This window comes from Hippoglossus hippoglossus, chromosome 5 (genome assembly GCF_009819705.1).
Source record: "Hippoglossus hippoglossus isolate fHipHip1 chromosome 5, fHipHip1.pri, whole genome shotgun sequence".
NCBI classification, from domain to species: domain Eukaryota; kingdom Metazoa; phylum Chordata; class Actinopteri; order Pleuronectiformes; family Pleuronectidae; genus Hippoglossus; species Hippoglossus hippoglossus.
Genome location: NC_047155.1, coordinates 16,669,878 through 16,691,702, shown reverse-complemented (window position 1 = coordinate 16,691,702; position 21,825 = coordinate 16,669,878). Strand labels below are relative to the sequence as shown.

At 43.0% G+C, this 21,825-nt stretch overlaps 1 protein-coding gene across 2 annotated transcripts in view; it reads right to left on the bottom strand.

Annotated features, from left to right (window-relative positions):
- Nucleotides 1-95: 95 nt before the first annotated feature.
- Nucleotides 96-21,825, bottom strand: part of LOC117761713 (retinoic acid receptor gamma-A-like) — a 35,975-nt gene continuing 14,245 nt past the window's right edge. The window contains exons 1-8 of one of the 2 annotated variants that reach the window (XM_034585881.1): nucleotides 16,053-16,814; nucleotides 5,220-5,368; nucleotides 4,243-4,384; nucleotides 3,985-4,148; nucleotides 3,640-3,816; nucleotides 3,242-3,446; nucleotides 2,912-3,070; nucleotides 96-2,366 (exon numbers count right to left, since the gene is read on the bottom strand). In XM_034585881.1, the coding sequence (XP_034441772.1) occupies nucleotides 2,011-2,366; nucleotides 2,912-3,070; nucleotides 3,242-3,446; nucleotides 3,640-3,816; nucleotides 3,985-4,148; nucleotides 4,243-4,384; nucleotides 5,220-5,368; nucleotides 16,053-16,197 (1,497 nt within the window). In that variant the 5' untranslated portion in view covers nucleotides 16,198-16,814 and the 3' untranslated portion in view covers nucleotides 96-2,010. Of the gene's footprint in view, nucleotides 2,367-2,911; nucleotides 3,071-3,241; nucleotides 3,447-3,639; nucleotides 3,817-3,984; nucleotides 4,149-4,242; nucleotides 4,385-5,219; nucleotides 5,369-16,052; nucleotides 16,815-21,825 lie in introns of those variants that run through there. The other variant, XM_034585880.1, reaches the window with a different exon arrangement.

Here is a 21,825-nt window from a genome sequence, read left to right as displayed (position 1 = left end):
GACTATGTACGTGTGTGTGTGTGTGTGTGTGTGTGTGTGTGTGTGTGTGTGTGTGTCAGTGTGAAAATAACTTGTGATGTTTCTATTCTTTTTTAGCAACGTCACAATTAAAGAGTCTAAATAACGTCACTGTGATGATGTCATGACTTCACGTCTGGTGCTACAGACTAACTTCAAAACTGCTGGTTTATTGTCACAGTGATAATATAGGAGCATTTTTTTTATTTTATTTGATCCCTCATATTGTTAAACTACCTCAAGCATGTTTCAATGTTTTCATGCCGAGAGGAAGGACGTGCTGGTGGAAGATTTCAATAAGACAGAGTGCACTGAATTTCATTACACAAACAATGACTTCATATATGTTACATGGAAAAAAAAAACTTGTAACGTCTCAATGAAAAGCAGATTATAGGTATTTATTACAAAATCCACATTGGTTGCATCAGTCATTACAGCAGACATGAACACACATCATGTGAAACTGTGGTTCCAAGCTTCAGCGGGCCGGTCGTCCAATGGAAATGATTTGTTTTGTTTGATTTTGTTGGACAGGCTGCAGCGTCAGAGATTTCAAGTTCAATATTTGTTGCCATCTCTGTGATTTTAGATTAGCTTGTTCACCAGACGTCTTCAGGGGAATGACTTCTCTCTTTCTATTTACTTTTTTTTTGCAATAAAGCCCATTCTGTGTGCATTTTTAAGAGATGACTTAATTTTACTTTTGCATAGATGCTCGCTGTGGATTATCGTCAGTAACATCACTCTATGTATTCGTAAATGCTCTCAGTTACACACACACTCACACACACACATACAGATACACACCTGAGGTTTTCTGTGACGTAAACAGCTTTTAAGGGTTTTGTCTGTTTAGTTAATTTTATTTGCCCATTCTTACAAAATGAAATTCATATGGCTTACCTGTACCTGGTTACTGTACAAAGAGCGAATACATCGGAGTCAACAACTTTCCTGCTACTTGATGTAAGAAGATTTTTCCTTTGAAGATGGGGAAGTTACGCCAGAGCGTTCCCACCAACTTTCCTTACTTTAACGACAGGCGAGACGTGACCCTGAAACAATCAACCTGAGATTGACATGAAATCTACCCTTTTATTCAAAGTGTTTGTTCTTGTTGAGAGGCGGAATTATGTCCCTGTATTTCTTTTGCATTCTTTCTCAAAATCTTATTTGGATCAAAAGCACCAGAGTTGAAATCGCAGGATTATTCTCCTCAACATGATTCCGTGGATTCAAAGACTTATTTACATACCTATGTGCTTGTCACATTGTGAGTTTGAGTCCTGCTCTTGCTTTGCTCTGTCCTATGATATTTGCTATTGCTGTTTTTTACTGTGTCCACTAAAGCACAAATGCATAAAATTAGAGACTTAAGCTTAAAAAATGGTCAAAGAGTCGGGTCAAATATGAGCAGGAGTAAGTGAAGATATAAAAACAGTCCCACAAACAGGCATAAAGACAAAAACACAGAAATGTGTACATGCTTAGGAAAAAACCATACAATAAAAAAATAAGAAGCATATCTCTGAATAGGAATAAAAGGAATTTTGAGAAGACATTTGCGGCATTTGGACACCACCATGTAGAGATCTGTTGCTACAATGCATTTTACCATCAATTTTATACACAGCATAGCCCTTATAGAGGAGTGCATTTCTTCTGTCCACCGCCTCTCCTTCCTCTCCGTGTGGACAAAACACTTTTGAAATATCTTTTAGACAGTCTCATTTTGGCACAGTGAGTTTTAAATGGCGCTCTCCTCCATCCACTGACATTTAGTGCTTTAGCTTCTCCCATTCCTCGTTTCTTCTGCTGATTTGAACACATTTTTAATCTCAGTCCAGTATATGTACAGTATATGTAAATATGTGCTGTATGCCACATGTTGTTATATAAGAGCCTTATATCATGAGGTTTTCTCTGAGATGTTGCTGGGTGGCGGCTCAGTGACCCGGGGGAGGAGGAAGCAGCGTCATTGTGTCTCTCTCACTGTGCTTTCCCAGTCACGGCTTTCATTGCGGCCGCCTCTCCCCACAGCTCCCCGTCACTGTCCAGCCCTCGCTCTTTCTCCTCGTCCCAGTAGTCGTCCTCTTCCTCCTCCTCCTCCTCTTCGATGGCCGACTCTGTGGCTTTTTCCTCTTGCTTGATGGCTTGAATGGCGGGAGCGGCTGGGGGTGCAGCTGGGGGTGCAGCTGGGGGTGCAGCTGGGGGTGCAGCTGCGGCTGCACTGTCCCCTGAATCACTGCTGTCCTCAAAAGCTTCAGGGTTCTCCAGCATCTCCCTGATGAGAGGAGGCATGGGCCCTGGGATCTCTGTCTTCAGTGTGATGGCTCTCTCTGCACCTACAGGCACATGGGTACTTATTTAATTGTTATGGTATGAAAAGGAGGAGGAAGCCTAATAGACAGTGTCCATTATTCAATCCAATCATTGATAATTTCCTCAGGAGAACAAACTTCTTCCATGGCATTCATACAATATGCAGATGATGGTAAAGTCTATTCAACGAAACTATTTTTCCATGATTCTTATTCAAGGTGAAAATATTTAATAAACTTAGACTTGTGATATCTGAAATATGGGTATGATGAGTATTATTTGATTATTTATTCTAGTTCCAATACAAGACTTGAGTCAGATATTAAAATATAAATATCCTGTCACACATGAACCTATTGAGACAAGTAGCTGTACCAGCACTTTGTCTAAAAAAGGTCTGATCAAGTAAACAAAACAATGAGTCTGACCAGACATCTGAATCCAACATTCAATATTTTAATCTTGCGGATACTTAAATACAATTCAATTTGTACCCTAAAAATATTGAGGTTTGATTCCCAGCTATACTCTCAAACTGATGACTATGACATGTAAAGCTTTGGCTGACCTTTGGTGCTGATTCCTCTGAGATCTGTAACTTTCATCAGCATGCGCGGAAACATATGAGGCTTGTTCGGGCGTCTGCGGCGGGTGTAGATCTTCAGAGCCTCTAGCAGTGGCTCCTGCAGCTTGTCCACCTTCTCCGGCTCCTCCAGGTCCATACGATCTGAGAGCGAGAGAGAGAGAGAGAGGGAAGCACCAATGTGAAGAGTAAATATTAGCAGTCTACGAAATGACACATGATGGAGAGGAAACTGCAAAACAAGACAAACTAACACGTCCAGAGGCTCATAGTTCCTTTTTACACCAAATGCTCTATGTCGGATGTCAGGTTTACCTCCACAGATCAGGCAGATGGCGCTAAGCAGCCCCGTCTCAGTGTCGTCCATCTCTAAAGGAAGCAGCTGACCGGCGAAGGCAAACACCAGGTCTGTGAGTGGACCAAAGCCGGCGTTATGCATCTGTGTCCTGTTGAGAGTCAGGCCATCGGAGAAGGTCATCGTGTCCTGCTCTGGGGTGTAACGAGTGCATATCCTCAGCATCTGAGCAGGGCAGGGAAATAAGACGTTGACGTTTAGTAAAATAAAGTCCAAAATAGTTTCATGGCAGCTTTAGTTTCAGATTCAAATGTTCTGTATCATACTGGAGTGTAAAGCAGCTTGAGAAATGAGGTAGCGTTAGGGAGGTGGAGGTGGTGGAAGGGGAGGAGGTTAAAGGAAGTAATGTGGTTGGTACCAGGATGTCCAGACATGCAGATTTGAGGAGGGTGATCTGGTCAGCGATGGTGAGCGTGGTGAAGCCTGGTAGCCGCTTGGCAAACTCCACAATCTTTATAATGCACTTAGTGGAGAGCTCACTGAACTTATCCCACAGGCCCAAGTCCAGCTGCACTCTGTGGTCAGCACTTGAGTTCTGGGAGGGAGAGAGAGAGAGAGAGAGAGAGAGAGAGGGACACTTGTGTCTCGGTGTGGCTTTGCAGAGTCCATGTACTGTGTTTGTCCTCCTGGCAAAGCGGTGAACTAATGCCTGAGTGGTTTGTGGGGTGTTTGGGTGGTAGATGTGATTATTAGCAGAACTCACTGTGGTGTATTTTCCGAGTTGCATCAGAGATGGAAAGGTCTCCTTGTGAGCTTTGCTGACTTTGTTCACCAGCTCCTCCAGCTCCCCGCTCAGCTCGTAGTTCTCTGGCAGCACCACCTCCTCCTTCACGTCCTTCTTCTTTTTGTTCCTGTCGTTACGCACCGCTGAAGGGGAAAAACACGCAACGCTCAACTCCACTTGTGCCATTTCTAGATAAGTGAAGAATAATCTGTAAAAGTATTATTTTCTCACACTCACCTTCCTTGGACATGCCGACCTCGAAGCACTTCTGCAGCCGGCAGTACTGGCAGCGGTTGCGGGTAACTTTGTTGATCTGACAGTTCTTGTCTCTGTGGCAGGTGTACACCATGTTCTTCTGGATACTGCGCCTGAAGAAACCCTGGAAGAGATAATGGAAAAAACGTCTTGTACACTTTCTCCATGGCAGGAAAAAATGTTCTATGTGCTCGTATCTCCGCCAGGGAGGTTATTTAATACCAAGCAGGATTAAGCAAAAAACTACAGGACGGATTACCTCGAAACTTGGTGGGAGGATTTGGTATGAGTAAGAACCCATAAGAACTTTAGACAGGGCAAAATATTTCATGGATCTTAATACTATCAGACACATTAAGGGGACTAATATATATGTGCGTATGTCATTTGCTGCACATCTGAATAAAAATCTGGATCTAGAGAATCTAAATGTGGTTTCATAAGGGGAATTTGGGGCCTTGGTGAAGGTATGTAGTTCTATTGAGTGCCTTTCGAGGGATTGAGCAAAAACTACACTACAAATGTCCATGACATTTTGTGGAGGAGTGGGACACAATCAACGGAAGAGCCCACTGAATTTTAAAGTTGATCCAGAAAGATGGGCAGACCCAGTATTTTTTTAAACTTTAACATGGCAAGAGAGGGTGCTAACCTCAGAGGGTGTATGTGATTTCTGAGCTCTGTTCTAGTTTCATTGTTAGATCTAAATGCTAAATGTCCAGTTTGTCTATTAATACATTTTTATTTTATTTTGTTGCCGTAAGCATTTACTGGTCACACAGAGCAGCTGCTTAGCTCTGTGTGAATATAAGTGCAGAATTAGTAAAGTTACACTAGAGGGCAGCTTATCAACAGCTAACATTCTGGACCACTAACATCTGTCTCCTGAACATCAGCCTCCCACTCTGGCCTCATCATCACACATACATCACAAAATACGTCTCTCTGGCTTCACGCACCTTGCAGCCCTCACAGGAGCTCACTCCGTAGTGATAACCGGACGACTTGTCCTGGCACACGAAGCACGGCTTGTAGACCCGAGGAGGAGGAGGAGGAGAAGGAGAGCTGGGCACCATCTCCTCTGAACTGGTGCTCTGGGTCTCCACCGCTGCAGAGAGCGAGAGAGAAGAAAATACATTTATGGACTCTTATTATATCAGAGCATCTTGTTTGTATAAGCTCTCGAGAGTCTTTGAAACTATGATCAAAGCTAATGCAACTACTGATTAAGAGAGAGCGGTCAACAAACAACCCCCGACCCCATGCAGGCCAGGCAGCCCCTCGGAGCCAGAAGGCAAGCTCAAAGGCAGACATTTTTAAGAGAAAAGGGAGGGGGGGTGATGGGGGGGGGGTCGCAGTGCTGATTGACAGCCTTTAAAGAGACACAATTAGCTGATGGCCAGATGGCCCGGCTGATAAAATGCTGATTGGCAGCTGAGATTTGATTGGTTTCTCCATTTACTGGTGAGTGCGGGGTGGGGGCAGCATACCTCTGTTGACTTTTTGACTGACATCTGAGTTTTTGTAACAAACACACACACACACACGTGCACACACACACACACATGCTCACATTTTTATTTGAAAGGCTGTCCAAGCAGACCTGCCTATATACCTCCAGCCCCATGTGAACAAACAGAGGTGGGATGTTTATGAGACTCGGCTGTCTGCCTGTGTTCCTCCTCGCTGTCGCTCTAAAGAAACTGTATAACACCATTTGCTGGCCAAAGTCATTCAACTGCTGCCGGTGAAAACGCTCAGAACAAACAGATGCAGAGACCAGAAGCATCCAGCAGATTAACACTGTGGCTCCTCATTCTCAGATGAAAACACGTGGAGTCGGACAGTAACACGCCTGGTACGGATTTAAAGGTGATGACTAAAGAACAAGCAGATTCCTGCGAACATGCCTTTCAACTTTCACCTTCACTCACCCCAACTTCACCTCCCTCTGCCCATTCCCACCCCCACTCTCTTGTTTCCTGGCCCTAAATTCCTCAGCGCAGGCTGGACAGGGTTTAATAGTTGCCCAGGCTCATAAGAGGGCCCTATAAAGGTTGTGTCGGGGATGGGAAGGAGGCCCCCGGCCAGGCTGACGGTCGCTTTATTGGGATCCAGTCACCTTGGGCAGCTATTCACAACAACAGCTCCATCCTTGGATCCCTTCCTAGTAAAAATAAAGAATCTGGGGTCAAAAACCCCAAAGTCACAGCCCCTCCTGTCACCTTCAATGAAACGCACAGGACTGAACCAAATGTGGCCCCCACCCCACCGCCACAACCCCAACCTGAACCCACAGCTTGTCATTAACAAGAGTGGTAAGGTTTCAAAAAACAGAGAGGCAAAGGCACAAAGGAATAGTCTAATAAAAACACAGAGGGAAAAATGAAAAGAGAGAGAAAGGGAGAGAAGGAGGTGAGGCAGAGGACAGAAACTTCCCAGTGGTCGAGGGGTTAAATAAAATCCTGAACATTTAACTTTGACCTTGACTGAAGAGGGCGATTCCTAAATTCATTACAAGCAGCTTGTTTTAACATCCACACGTGTGTTCAAATACAAAACAACACACAAGTAGTTATGACTTCATTAACTGAGAAATAAAACCATGTTTTTAACTTGATAACGACATGTTGTGTGTGTGTGTGTGTGTGTGTGTGTGTGTGTGTGTGTGTGTGCATGTGTGGTTTGGACATAGTTTAATGTAAGACTGTGATTACTTAATAGATGTGTGTGTGACTCACTGACAGTTTCTCTCAGTGAGCAGAATCTGAATTGGAAAAACAGTAACTGCACAACACCAGTCATTACCACCAGTCATTACCACCAGTCATTCATTCTTTCATGACACGTGTGTAACTTTGCATTTCTGTTGTTGTTTTAAATCACCTCTGTGAACTGTAACAACACTGAGGTCATTTTTAATTGAACATTTTAAATCGTGGACATCAAACTTTGATTCAATGTGACACTGACATAAAATATTCCAGTTAGATGAAAATAACAACTAACTAAACAAGGACACTGATTGGCCACTTTATCACCATATTGCATTTACATGTAAGGAGAAAAGAAACATCTGCCTTTTTATCTGGATCCGCACCAAATTTCACCAGTTCATACATATTACAATTCTGCACCAACCAGAATTCTTTCTTCAATTATTTCACAAAAATGTGGTAAAACATCCTATTTCGCAAAATTTAATGACATGGGAAAAAAAAAATTCTGCTCCAAAAGTTAATGTGTTCTTCTTTGGCCCAAACCTCACTCTCCCACCATGTTCCAATTAAATTGTCCCAGTAGTTTTTGCATAATCCTTCTATGGCAAACATAAACTCATTGGTGTGGGTATGAGAAATAAACAACAACAGGGCCACAGGAGAAATAATCAGCAGTGATAGATTATGATGAATAAACAATGATGCACAGAGTGTCTCACTTATGAGGCTTAGCGGCTTTTCTTTGTCTTAGGTGATAAGAAACTGGATGTTGTTGATTTATGGACTGTAACTCTGTTTATGAAGAACATATTTGTAGACTGCACATTGAGCCCACAAATAACATTTCGGTTTCTCCACCAGCAGGTGAGTGTAAAATACTCCAGAGAAAGTGTGATTTTCCCCTCACAGGTTTATCAGTAAACAAGAAGCTGCTGGGTGAGCAGCAGGTAAATCCTGTCATGGGGTCGGTTTTGGGGGCTTTGGAGCCCAGGTGCGGAAGGTAAAATGAAAGGTGGGGGTGGAGGAGGACGAGTGGCACTCACTGTAACCAGATCTTTGTTTTGTGTTTATACAGTAACACTGACAATGTGGAAAGCGGCCCTGCAGAGAACAAGTGGAAGAGAAGCTCCCCGCTGAAACGGAGAGGCTGCATCTGGCGCCAGGGGAGGGGTAGTGACTGACAGCGTCTGAGGGTGGTGAGAGCGGGTGAGGAGGGACGTGACTCACGAGAAACAGGGGGGGGGGGGGGGGGGGGGGACAGGGTGAGAGATGCTGGACGGGGAAGGGAGGGAGGGACTTTACCTGGTGTGCAGAAAGAAGGAGCAGAGCCAAAAGCTGTCAACAGCTGTCATCACCCCGAAATGAGCTCAGCTGCGGCCTGAAAAAACCACCCCCCTCTTCTTAACTTACAGCTCAGCTCTGAGCGTGTCACAACATCCATCAGCACACGGCCACTGGACGCAGCAGAGACACAATGAAGCGTGTGAATCACCTTCATCAACTTCCTCTGATTCAACTCCGAAGCACTCCTGAACCATTAATCCAACCTGTCATGTTTTCTTCTCTGGTTTTCCATTGCCCTGCAGAACAAGAGGCTCTCGCTGCTCCACTTCCAGCTGCTGTCGTCCTCAGTCAATGTGGTAGAATTCATTATCACTTCACCTGATCTCCTCTTGTTTCTGTGCCTTCCCCAACCTCCCCCCTCTTCCCATTTTCTCTGCAGTGTTTGTTGTCGGATCAGCACATCACTGTTTAGACAACAGAAGCTGCTCTGAAAGCAGAAACCTTCCTTATCACCTCGGATGCCTGATCTGTATTGAAACCTCATGGAATCAATGTGTGTGTGCGTGGGTTTGGAGCTACAGCTTTTCACACTTGTGGTGGTGGTTACCTCCACTAAGCAGGTTCTGTTTCCATCCTTGTCTGATCATTTGTTGGTTAATTGTTTTGTTTTTTTTGATTGTTTGTAAGCAAGACTATATACGCACAAAACTACAGACTGGATAACCACAAAACTTGGTGGAAGGAATGCGGTATGGGTCAGGGAACAACCCATTAGAGCGTTAGATAGAGAATGTTTTGAGAATAATTCATGGATCTTGATAAAATCAGACACATTAAAGGGCCTAATATTTATTATCATATGTTATTTGGTGCAGATCTGAAATTTATGTTGGAGCTGATCCGGATCAGGGGACAGATCCCGGACATTTTTTTCACTTTCTTTAACATCGGCAGATGGAGCTTTTTTTCAGAATTTACCGGGAATAATTTATGGATCTTGGTGACAACAATGTTTAGGAGACTGATATTTATGAGTGTGTGCAATTTGGTGCAGATCCAAATCAAAGTCCAGGTGTCGTGGATTTAATGTGGTATTCATAGAGACTGGTGGAGGTATGTGCTCTACTGAAAAGCAGACCAGCTGTTTGTCCATTTGGCTTCTGCTGCGCCACTGATGAGCTCCAGCACTGATCTGCTAGTGGTGACAAAGCTGATCAGAACTGATCTGTCATTCTGTTCTAACAAACACAGGTGTAAGCTGTTGCTGTTTACATTTTACAGCCCAGATGTACAGTGAACAGAGTGTGGTTGGTTTTCACTCTGATATCGAAGGTGTTTGGATTCCTCTTGGAAAGACTCTGTGGGTGACTCACTGTGACTTGTGGCCACTGGGACCTAGAGCCTGGCTCAGCATCAACATCACACATCTCATTGAACTAGACTTTGGCCTGGGGGGGTCCACACTACAAAGGAGAGGAGGATACTAAAGAACTGTGGAATCCTTAAAAACAGTTTGATAGTGACATAAGCAGCAGCTATAATAACTTTTAATTTGCTTTGTTTGGCGCCAGATGAGATATTTGAGAAATCTTGACAGCAACATTCAAAAGAAAGTGTCATTTTGGATCAGATTAGATTTATATGTCTTTCACACAGTCTTCAAAAAGATGTATCTGGATGGTAGATCCAGTTTTAACAGAACTCCCGCCCTACAAAACACTCTGCAGCATACTGTGGAATGTGAGTGTGCATGTGAATATGTGTGTGTGTGGGCTGGAGCATGGGACCATGGGCCGAGCAGACAGAGTCTGACTTGTTTTGTCAATGTTGCAACAATTATAGAAACAAACTCGGAGGAAAACATTGGAATATGTGTCCTTCATTATTAAATCGTCATACGTAAAAGTGTCGGGGTTGGAGAAAATTCGATTTCAAAGTTGATGCAGCTTGTAAATTAAATCCTGCTTTCCATGACATGCTCTGTCCTTGATGTTATAACATGGCTTATGAGCTGATAAACAGCCGGGGAGATTTTCAAGCTCAAATATGCTGAGTGAGTAATTACCACAACAGCAGGGAGGAGATGGGGGAGACCTGAGTGACAATCCCTTTCATCAGCTGTTTTAAGTTCAATACCAGTGTCCTCCCCCCTGCACTCCTCCCCCCTCCTCGACCCTCGGTAATAACCCTCTTCCCCCCTCTGTCCTCCGCTGCCTTCCTGCCCTGGCAGCAGGAGGAGGAGTCCTTCCTGTCACTGGCAGCGCCTTGTAAAGAGAAAAGCCTGTGAAAACCCGGCCACTGTCCAGGAGATGGCTCCATAAAAACAGTGGCACCAAACACTTAAAGGAGGCACACACACACACACACAAACACACAAACACACACAAGCTCCCACGCACAAAGGCACACACACAATTTCACGAGCTCACTTAAATAAAACAGAAATCCTGGACAAATCCTTACAATAGCTGTAAATCTTGTTCTGTAATTTAAGATGTGCTGACGACATTTTGAGCCAAATGATCATAAAGACACTCATTGGAGTTTGAACACATGTGAAGCAAACACAAAGTTTCTCTGTTCAACAACGCTCATGTTATATATATTTTTTCTCTCCCCACGGTCACAGAGTTTTTGTCTGCAGCGTGTGGGGGAGGGAGCGTTTATGAGACAGGTTGTTAAATCATGGGTTTGTCCTCCCCATTCATCATCATACATACAATACACCTTTTCTTCTTTATAACACGTCATAAACCCCGCTTTCTATTTTTGCTCTTATTTTGGAGAAGAGAGAGTCAGAGTCAGCTCCCACATCCGAACTTGGCACAAGATAAAAAACAATACTGGGAGCCAACGTGGCTCCTCAACTGTCGGTGCTACAAACTCTGCAGCGTTATATTGTTAAATTAAAAGCACTTTGGCATGAAGATATTTGAATTAAATCCCCTGAAATAAATGTGAATCGTGTATATCAATGAGATAAATGTTGAATCTTGTCATTTAATATACAATATAGAGCTTGATGCTTTTTCTATGCTTTTCTCTTTTTGAAAGTCACTCTAAAGACATGTTTTGTCAGCTAAAAAAACTGTTTTGCAACTACTGTTTACAAAAAGATCACAGTGGAGGATATTTGACAGATACTTCAGAACCATCAGAGGACTTAATGTGGTGTGGTGGAGGCATGGCTGGAGGTTGCAGCCACACATTTAGAGACAAGTCCGAACAGGACACACTGAACCTCACAAGATGTTGGTGTCAAACCAGTCACCAAATCAGCAGCTTGGGGCCTAACTCCGGTCCTCCAGCTTTCATAAGAGCATTAACCCCATAAAACATGCATTTTTCTTATCATTTGCAATATGGATCAGTCAATCCAAATAAAAAAACAAATTAGAGTAATAATCAGGTTATTTGCAGAAACCTGATTAGAGTAATAATTTGATTACATGATTCACGACAGCAGAATAGTCTGACGCGATTCTTACTGATGGAGAAAAAAAAGGTATTAGGTATTTAGCTGGTGTTCGGGTTTTTGTTTTACTTTTTAAAACATAACATCTTGGTGCAAATTCTTTCACCGGCAGGTTGGATTGTAACCCAACCGGTCGAGGCAGATGGTCGACCAGTCCAGTTCTGTCTGTCTGCTTTCTTCCAGTTAAAATGGAGATTTTCCTCTTTCCCTATTGTCGCTCAGTGCTTTCTCATGGACCAGTTGCGTTTCTCTCTTTACTGTTGTCAAGTCTTGACCTGACTCTGTAACAAGCATTTAGATAATGTATGTTATGACTTGCTGCTGTTTAAAATGAATTGAATGTGTACAGAAAATCAGCTTTGCTTTAAAAAGAAATTGGACATTGGACACATATGCAGTATATAAATATAAGCAGTCTAGATCTATTGAATTATTTAGAGTGAGATAATCGAAGATACAATAATCAGGGGTATTGCTGTAACAACCCTCTTTCCCTTTCTTCAAAGTTAACCACAACTGAGTTAGAGTCAGTGAGAAATCACTCTTAATACGTTTATAGGTTACCTGAGAAACACTGTCATCAAAGGAGCATTAATTATCTAGCACAAATATTAATGACAGCATCACTTTCTCTCTTATTTTCGCTTTAACATTTGCCTTAATCTGCTTTTTGTTGAACTGCTGCTGTGTATTGTCCACAGGGACGGACAAAGCAGTTTTATTGCAGCTACAAGAATCTGCTTTTGTGAAGAAGGTCACACTGAACTTGAATTTCTGCGTCTGCAGAGGCCGTGTGGACTTCACAGCGTGTGGTGCTCAGAAAGCAACGGAGACACAGCCCACAGGCATCCACATGCTCTGCCAGCCAGTATTTCATAGTGACACAGATTTATAGAAAAAAGATTTATTCAAAGAACAGCGATACTTGTGCAGGGACGGCCAAGAAAACGTTATCTGAGCCTCATCTATTCCAGGAAACAACATACAAACAATCCTCAGAGCAGTTTAACTTTGAGCCCATAAATCAGGCTCAAAACTTTCAGTAACAGCATCTCTCCATTGGTTCATATCAGCTCCTCTCTGATGTGATGCTGCTCCATTGTTACAGCAGCTTTGAAGAGCCCATTTAAAGAGAAGAAAAAAAGCAGATTATCACTGAATGAAGAGGAGAGTTATTCCCCCTCAAGGCCTTTAACACCAAGATACAAAGATTTACTGGGGGTTTAGTCTCAAATCCAAATTCATCCCTAAGCCTTCGCCTCTTTTAACTGCCCATGCCCCTACACACACAGCCTAATCTCTTAATTGACCCTTTGTAATTGTAATTGAATCATTAAAAAGCTCTTGGTTACACAACACAAGGCGTGTAAGCTGAGCCATGTGTGAGCAAAGAATAAACACACATCATTGCTGGGAGGGAACACACACAAACACACGCCGATACACACACACTAATGGCAGAGGAGATGAAGTGCAGGAAGAGGGGATCTTTAAAAAAAAAACGAATGTCACATAGAGGAGAAACGGGCAGAAGAGGCTGTGTGACAGAGAGAGAGAGAGAGAGAGAGTGGTCCCCGCTGCCTTTAATGCCTCCTGACGTTGAGACAAAGGACGGCAGAGAGGTGCTGAACGGCCTCTCATAAAAACACAGGAAAAGATGACCCCCCCCCCCACACACACACACACACACCCACCCCCTCCTTTTAAAAGACACACACACACACACACACACACACACACACACACACACACACACACACACACACACACACACACACACACACACACACTGAGCGGAGGAGAGAAAGTGTGTCGGAAAGTCACAGAGGACAAAATGCTCTCAGGAATTTGATGTTTGTCTCTGAAGGAGTTTAAACAGTGAGGAAATATCACACTAATCATTTTAGTTCACTTTCCAGTGGCTGGTGATGCAGCAGTTTATATGACGATGATTTCACTTTAACTCTGAATGGTTCAGTTTGTGTATGAGCTCTGAGCCAAAAGTGTCAATGTCAAAGGGAGTGGTGTTTATTCTCCACAAGGGGAAAATAAAAGAAAGATAGTTGAGCAGAATTTAGTTGAGCAGAATTTCTACAGATGCAGCCTATCACTGTTACTACTATATCTATTGTCTAAAGGTTTAAAAAATAGTTAGAAAGTCAAGTACATTGTTTTGACAATTTATTTGACTTGAAAAAAGTGCTTGCTCATTGGTTTTCTCTATAATTTGAAGGTCTCAACCTTAACATGAGATGATGAATGTAATGATTTGTTACTATACAAATAAAATAGAATTGAATTGAATTTGTAAAGCACATTTAAAAACAACAGACGTTGACCAAAGTGCTGTACAGCTAGATGACCTTTAAATTAAACCAGTTTGAGAAAAGAATAAATGAATAGATACTAACAGCAAATGTAGAACAATGTAACAGCAAAACTTATCATTCGTTGACTAACAAATCTCCAGAACATAACAGGTATGTAGCTGACGGCAATAATCTGACTATTGACCTTATTCTGAATAAGACAGTGTTTTGTTTATGATGTTTCCCTGAGTTACAAAGTCTGATTATGATGTCACGTGACTGCTAATGTTGCAAAACACTGTGAAAACTCCAACAGGATATAATAATGTGATTAAGACGTATACATGTCTATATAATGTAATTAAGATCAAAATACTCCTTATGTCTTAATTCAATTATTGCTTATTCTGACTATGACCTTATTCAGATTAGGTTAATCAGAAAATGCTGTTTCCATTCCAAGACTATTGTCTTAACCTGGTTAATATCAGAATATTGGTGTCAATGTAGTAAATGTATGTTATCAATTAATCTGCCTATTGTTTATCTCCGTTCATTTATCAACCATTTGTTCTGTAAAATGTCACAAAGTTATGATAAATGTCTTTAACCGAGACGCTTCATTCAAACACCTTTTCTTTGATACCACGTGGAATAAAAATCTATAGCTGTCTGCTGGCTGATACTGGACCTGCATCCTTCCACTGAACCACACCGATTTTTATATGTAAAGAAACCATGATTGATGACCATCTGTGGACATTTGTCTTTCAGCCTGGCATCTGGCAAAGCTCCTTAGCGAGTTGTAACAGGCCCTGCTGTGGTGTTTGTCATCCTGACTGCTCATGCATCATCATTAGGGAGCACTGCGGACCTGACGGTACTCAGTGCCCTGGTATCTAAATAATTACCAAGATAAATAGACTTAAAGGTGCTCAGCGGGGACATCCCACACTGCGGGACCGCTTGAGCTCAGCGGAGTGGATGTCATCTTTTTTAGAAAGTTGACAAATGTGCTGGCTCTGTCGAGTTGACGCGTATAAATGAGACTTCAGCGAGTCCGCTTCTACAGATAGATGGAGTCAATGTTTGATTTTCCGAGTCACAAAGCCTAGTGTAGTCTGAAAATGGACAATAACAAAAGGTCCGCGTGTTGTTTTGTCAGACAGTGAGTATTTCCCTCATTTCTCTCTGCACTGTTTGTCTGTGTGACGTTTTGCAATCTGTGCCTTGTCTGCTCGGGTCCTTTGAGGAGCTGTGGTGAAAAGAATGTCCTGTGGAGTCAGGAAACAGGGGGTGCTTACATGTCAAGTGATTCATGCTTTATCATGTCTCATTTCTACTGTCACCCCTTCTTCTTTATCACTACAATGAGCTGTAGCTTCGAGGAACACCCCCCCCCCCCAATTGCAAATGGATAAAATCTGTGTAAAAGTACATATGTGTAGTATAATGTTTTTTTCCCATTTAGCTCCTGTGAAGTTTCAAACTGACTGTGTGTGTGTTTATTGGCCAAATCACAACCTTGTGATTCCCGGGCCTTCGATCCGTCAGAGCCTGTTTCTGTTTGGACGTACATGTATAGGTGGTTGTTGTTTTCGGGACACGTCGTCGGGGTCAGGTCCCGCATTGTTTGAAAATGCTGTCAATCATGTGGAGTCATTCATAAAGAAAACAAACAGCGGGGTGTATAAATATGCACTCCCCAGCTCACTCACTCACTCTCACAAAAGCACATAAACAAACAGGCTGCAGGGTGAGAATGGGACGTGGAATCGAAAGGAATCTGACTCTTCCTGTGGAGAGAGCTCTATGATAACAAAACTGGGACTCTGCTGGGAACACACACACGCACACGCGCACACACACACACACTCACACTCACACACACACACACACACACACACACACACACACACACACACACACACACACACACACACACACACACACACACACACACACACACACACACACGGCTGATGGACAGGACACAGTACTCACACTGGATGCTGCTGGTCCCGGCCCAGGCGAAGGGGTCCAGGCCGGAGAAGTAAGGGGTGGCCTTCCCCAGCATGCAGGAGCCCTGTCCGGACACATCAAAGAGGGGCCGTGGGGCCAGCCCCAGAGCCTCCATACAGTCAAACATGCCCCTCTCAAATCACAGCAACACAGCTGCACTCCCCTGCTTTTGTTCTGCAGCCGAGCTGAGAGAGAGTGGCTGTAAAAACTCAGGGAAAAAAGCTTCCTCTTCCTCAGGGTAACTCAATGCCCTGCTTGGTCCAGGTGTCCCCTGTCTGTCTGTCTGTCTGTCTGTCTGTGCCCCTGGCCCCTGACCGCCTGTCCTGTCTCATCCACGCTAACACCTCTATATGGTCCACCTGTATGGACAGAAATCCTGTCTTTCTGACTCGTCTGTCTTAGATCCAAATCACGTCCTCCGTCTCAGTTCTCAGATCACTTGCTGGCCTGGCTGCTGTAACTGATCTGTGTTCCCCTCTCACCAGCTCTCTGGGCCTCTCGCAGTCCACCACACACACAGCCAACTATCTGCATGCTCTCTCAGCACAGGAAAAAAAAGGAGGTGGGGTTGAGGAAGGAGAAGAGGGAGGGACATTCACCCCTGAGGGGGGTGTGTACTTGCTTTCTCACTGGCCATGCAACAAACTTTCTCTCCCTCCCTCTTTCTCTCCTTCAAGTTTACCCGCTCCCCCTCCATATTTCATATTCTGCAAATGAAAACAAACACTCCTCGCCTCCCCTACTCCGTCACCCCCCCACCCCCCCTCTCTCTCTCTCTCTCTCTCTCTCTCTCTCTCTCTCTCTCTCTCTCTCTCTCTCTCTCTCTCTCTTTTCAGCATTAACTTCCTTTTTGTTCCTCGACAGGAAGGGAAAATACTCTCACCTCAGAGATTCTGTTGGGGCTAGAAAGACAGAAGGAAAGGACGAAGGAAAGAACAAGAGAAGGAAGGAAGGAAGGAAAGAAAGAAAGAAAGAAAGAAAGGCGTTGAGAGAGCAGCAGTTTAGATAGAGTGTCACTTGATTTCACCACAATTCACTATAAACAAGAGCTCTCGTCTGGTTTCTGAACACACACACACGCACACACACACACGCACACACACACACACACACACACACACACACACACACACACACAAACACACACACACAAACAATAAGCTCATGCAATTTCCCCTGAAATAAAGAATTATTTATATGACTTATTATTACCATATGTGTATAGAATTAAGCAATGGAAAAATAACCACAAAAAATAAACCTATCACAAAAAACTGAGATAACACTGTAATTCTACATTATTACAATATAATAAAGTTTTCTGAAGAACGATGTTACCTTTATATGGAGCTGCTGATTTCCAAGGGCAACGTAAACACCAATAAACCCAAAATGTATTTATTTTATTATTATGAAATAATGCTTCATGACTGAATATAGACAAATCTAAAATGTTTGCATGTTTAACAGACCTGCTGCTGGTACCTAATCTGTTCTTTAATGAATAGAAAGGAGAAGTAAGTAAATCTGTCTCATTTAATCCCTTCACTCCTGTTTGAATGTATTGTTGTAGTGTGAGTCCACTGCAGGCGAACCACACCAGCCTGGAGTCTGGATAGTTTGTGTACGAGACAGCCTCACCTCCTCCTTTTCCTTCCCTCGTACAAGAGGGATGAACTCTGGAAGAAACCCCCACTGGGGCTCTGACACCCCCCCTACACACACACACACACACACACACACACACACACACACACACACACACACACACACACACACACACACACACACACACATACACACACACGGATGTCCCAACTTGTCCTGCCTGTGGCTTTGTGTACCTCATGCTGAATAATATTTTGTTTTTCTCGTTTTGTTTGTTTGTTCGTTTTGATTTCCCCGAATCCCCCGAATCCATTTTTCTTCATCACTTTTTTAAATTATCATTATTTGTAAGATAATATCTTTTACATTTTACATAAAGCCCCCTCCTCCTCCTCTGGGTCAGTGGAGTTTTTACCTGTCTTTCACCATCCTAACCAACCAACCACACACACACACACACACACACACACACACACACACACACACACACACACACACACACACACACACACACACACACACACAACACTACAATGACACACTGCAGGGAGCAGAGCTGCACAATATCGGCCTGCTGGGCTCTCTCCACACCTTGAGACAATTACCCTCCCCACCTCGCAGCACCCTGCCCCCTGTTGCTGCTTTGAGGAACGAGACACATAAATGCAAGAGGGAATGTGAGGAAGGAGAAGAAGAAGGAGAAGAAGAAAGTCTCATTTTCCTTTCCTTTTAACAAAACATAAGCTCCCTCCCACTCTTTTATTCGGGCAAATTGCAGTTTTCTTGCCTTTGAAACTTAAAACACGGGACTCCCCACTCGGTCTTGTCCCCCCCCCCCCCCCCCCCCCCCGTACCTCTCTCTCTCACACACACTTACACACAAATACACACACAGCTTGTAAGAGGAGCGAGTCACATTACAACTATTCACAATCAGGTTCTTCAGCTATTCATCCTGTCTTCATGTCTGACACAAACACACAGAGGGCTGAACAATGGCCTCTCTTTCTCTGCCTGTCTGTGTCTCAACCAGCAGCTCCTCTGGCTCGGCCGCAGATATTTGCACAAAGTCTCACTGCGGTCATCAGCAGGCGCACAAATATAGTCACCAATGTGAGGCAAGGCACACAAACACTGCTGGGTTGTGATATTCATGGGTGTTGGAATGTGCAGCCTACAGAGTGGCAGTGGAAGTGTGTGTGTGTGTGTGTGTGTGTGTGTGTGTGTGTGTGTGTGTGTGTGTGTGTGTGTGTGTGTGTGTGTGTGTGTGTGTGTGTGTGTGTGTGTGTGCTTAAACAGAGTGCATGTGATGACAGACACAAAGAAAAACACACAAGCCTCGGTCTGTGCCTTTAGGTTCAAGTTACTAATATCACACCACACACACACACACACACACACACACACACACACACACATACGCTCAAAACATTACAAAGAACAAGATGTGACAAGCTCAGAAATTACGAAAGGACACAATGTTCATTGTGGAAAAAGTCACTTTTTGGTGAATGCTCCACAGTGAGATGTGTTCCTTAACAGAAACAGACAGAAAACGCTTCTAGATGTCCGTGAAAGAAAAAAAAAGGTCACTTTTTTAAATAATTAGAAATATTTGCTTGTTCCTGGGAAAACCCAGAGATTTCATTGTGTATTTAGACCAGTTCCATGACGCACGGGGCAGCAGAGCATTTGCCAAACACAGTTCGTTGTGTGTTCCCACTAATTCCCACTGCTATTAGGAAAAGAAGAGAGAAATTACTGAATGACTGAATACGCAGCAGGGAGCTTTTGATGTAGATATCCGCTAATTTCAAGTCCACGGAGGCTTTGAGTTTCATCTCATTAGGGAACAAAGTCCAGTCTTCCGCTCACACTGATTAGGACCTGGTTTGAATTAATTAGCAAAGGCCATTTAAACTTCTACTGTAATTTTGTCTAATTTTGTTCACTGTGCACTAATGAGAGATTTTAGCTTTGCTTGTTGGTAAATAATGGGCTCATTAATTGCATGGTTTCTTCTTCATTGAAAATAATCAGCAGAGAACTCCGTTGTTGGCTGTTGGCCACAACTAACTATCAGTTTACATAAGGGACATCAGTTTAACAAAGGGACTTCATCAAATCCTCAAATCTGTTTTTAAATCTATAATCTATAATGATGTGAAGAGTGCAACAAGCTGAAGCTGAAAATACCTGCTGTTATATTCCAGTGAGCTGACACTTGCTTTGTATTTCAAACTGATGTGAAAGAGATCACTAAATGTACTCTAATACTTTTGTGTTTGACACTGCTGCGCTGTTTGTTCTCACCTTACTGCAGAAGTGTGTGGTCAGAACACTGCAGCAGCACTGTCCCATCCATCATACTGGGAGTGACTGGCAGTGTGGACCAGAAACTAGGGATTAAATGTTCAGTGGTTTCATAGTAAACCCTGGTTATATTACTGGTGACCAGTTTACTATTACCATTTTAAATCTTAATTATTACCTCAGCCAAAGAGGTTATGGTCCTATCTGTGTTTGATGTTTAGGGTGATGATATGTATCAGTCGATGCAATTTAGTGCAGATCCAAATCAAAATCTGGATCTTGTGAAATTACAGTAAATGTGGTTTCATAAGGGGACTGTCAGGCCTTGGTGGAGGTATGACCTCTAGTCTCGTCATTAAAAGTGGTCTGATAACTGTGCTTTGAAAAACTCAAGGTAAATACTGGCCTGCATCAGATGAAGTAACAACAGTTTTCCAGCTGCACCTTTATTCCATGTTGCCACTTCCGTTGGGTTCAGTGTAAACAAGCAAAACCAGTATTAGTGGAGGACAGTAATGGACTGTCAATCTGCCCTCTCCAGCCTGATGTCAGCTGGGTTTGCTTATAGACATCTATTGGATAGATATTTGATTAATTGATGAGTCTCATTATGACAAGCTCAAGAAATGAAACATGTTGTCTATGTTATTTATGTCATTGCTGCCCCTCCTGACCAGGACTGCAGAATAGATATTGTATTGTAACAGGATCTTCCTGGTTAAAAAAAGGTGAAATACATAAATATATATAAAAAAAGAAAAAATAGATCCATGTGACTGATTTACATTAACTTTAAAAGCCTCTTTTCGCCCTTGTTTTGTCACAGGCACTGACCAACTTTATTGCCATCCTATCTTTCTCTCTCTGTCTGTACATATGTAAATACGTAATCAAAAACCCCAGAGGCAACATGTCAAAGATGTAATCGTATACTGAGTGCTACTAGCTCGCTGAACCTACTCCCGTCAGTCCCGTGACTCCACGTACAACTGGAGATCATCAGATAACTGCTGCTCAGTGAACACACTATCTGTGCACACACACACACTCACATGCACACTTGCAGAGAGTTAAGCAGGTATTTCTACAACTGATTTTAGTCTTATAGTGAGCAAACAAACCCCTGAGTACAGAGGCTGATTATAAACATTGACCAATATAGGGATTAATATGGGTACAAGATACTGCAGTTTGTTAGTTTGGGACATGACCTCAACACACACACGGTTGAATATAGAAAACTTAACCTGAGGATACTAGTGTTCACTTAATAACACTAAAGGTTAAGTATTTGTTCTGAAAATGCAAAGGTTTCAGTGTACAGGAGTAAAAAAAATCCCTTATGTCTAAATGCCAACTAATGACAAAAACATTATTTGAAAGGGGAAAATTATCAAGTGTTATGAGAGGAAAAATTCAGAGTGACCCCCCCCCCCCCCCCGCCTCTAACCCAATGTCCGCTGGGATTGGCTCCAGCCCTCTCCCTCAGTGACCCGTGGATGGATGGACAAGAGGAAACATGAATCACCACAAAGTTTCATTTGTTCTCGTTCTGCTCTCAGAGCTGATGCTGAATGGATCCAGAATTTCTTTGAAGTGAGGAGAGCAAACAAGCCACGCACCAACAAAAACCAGTGTACAATGCTTTAAGGTTTGTGCTTGTTGAACATTCAGTACAGTGACTGCAGCTAACTGTTGATATTTGTCTCTCTTATATGAATGTACTAAATCCAACTGTAGTTTGCATAACTCGAAACTGCTACAAGGCTCACATTACAGGGAAGCACTAGTGTAACTGAATGCAGATTAATACAGAGAAATAAAAGAGAAAGTA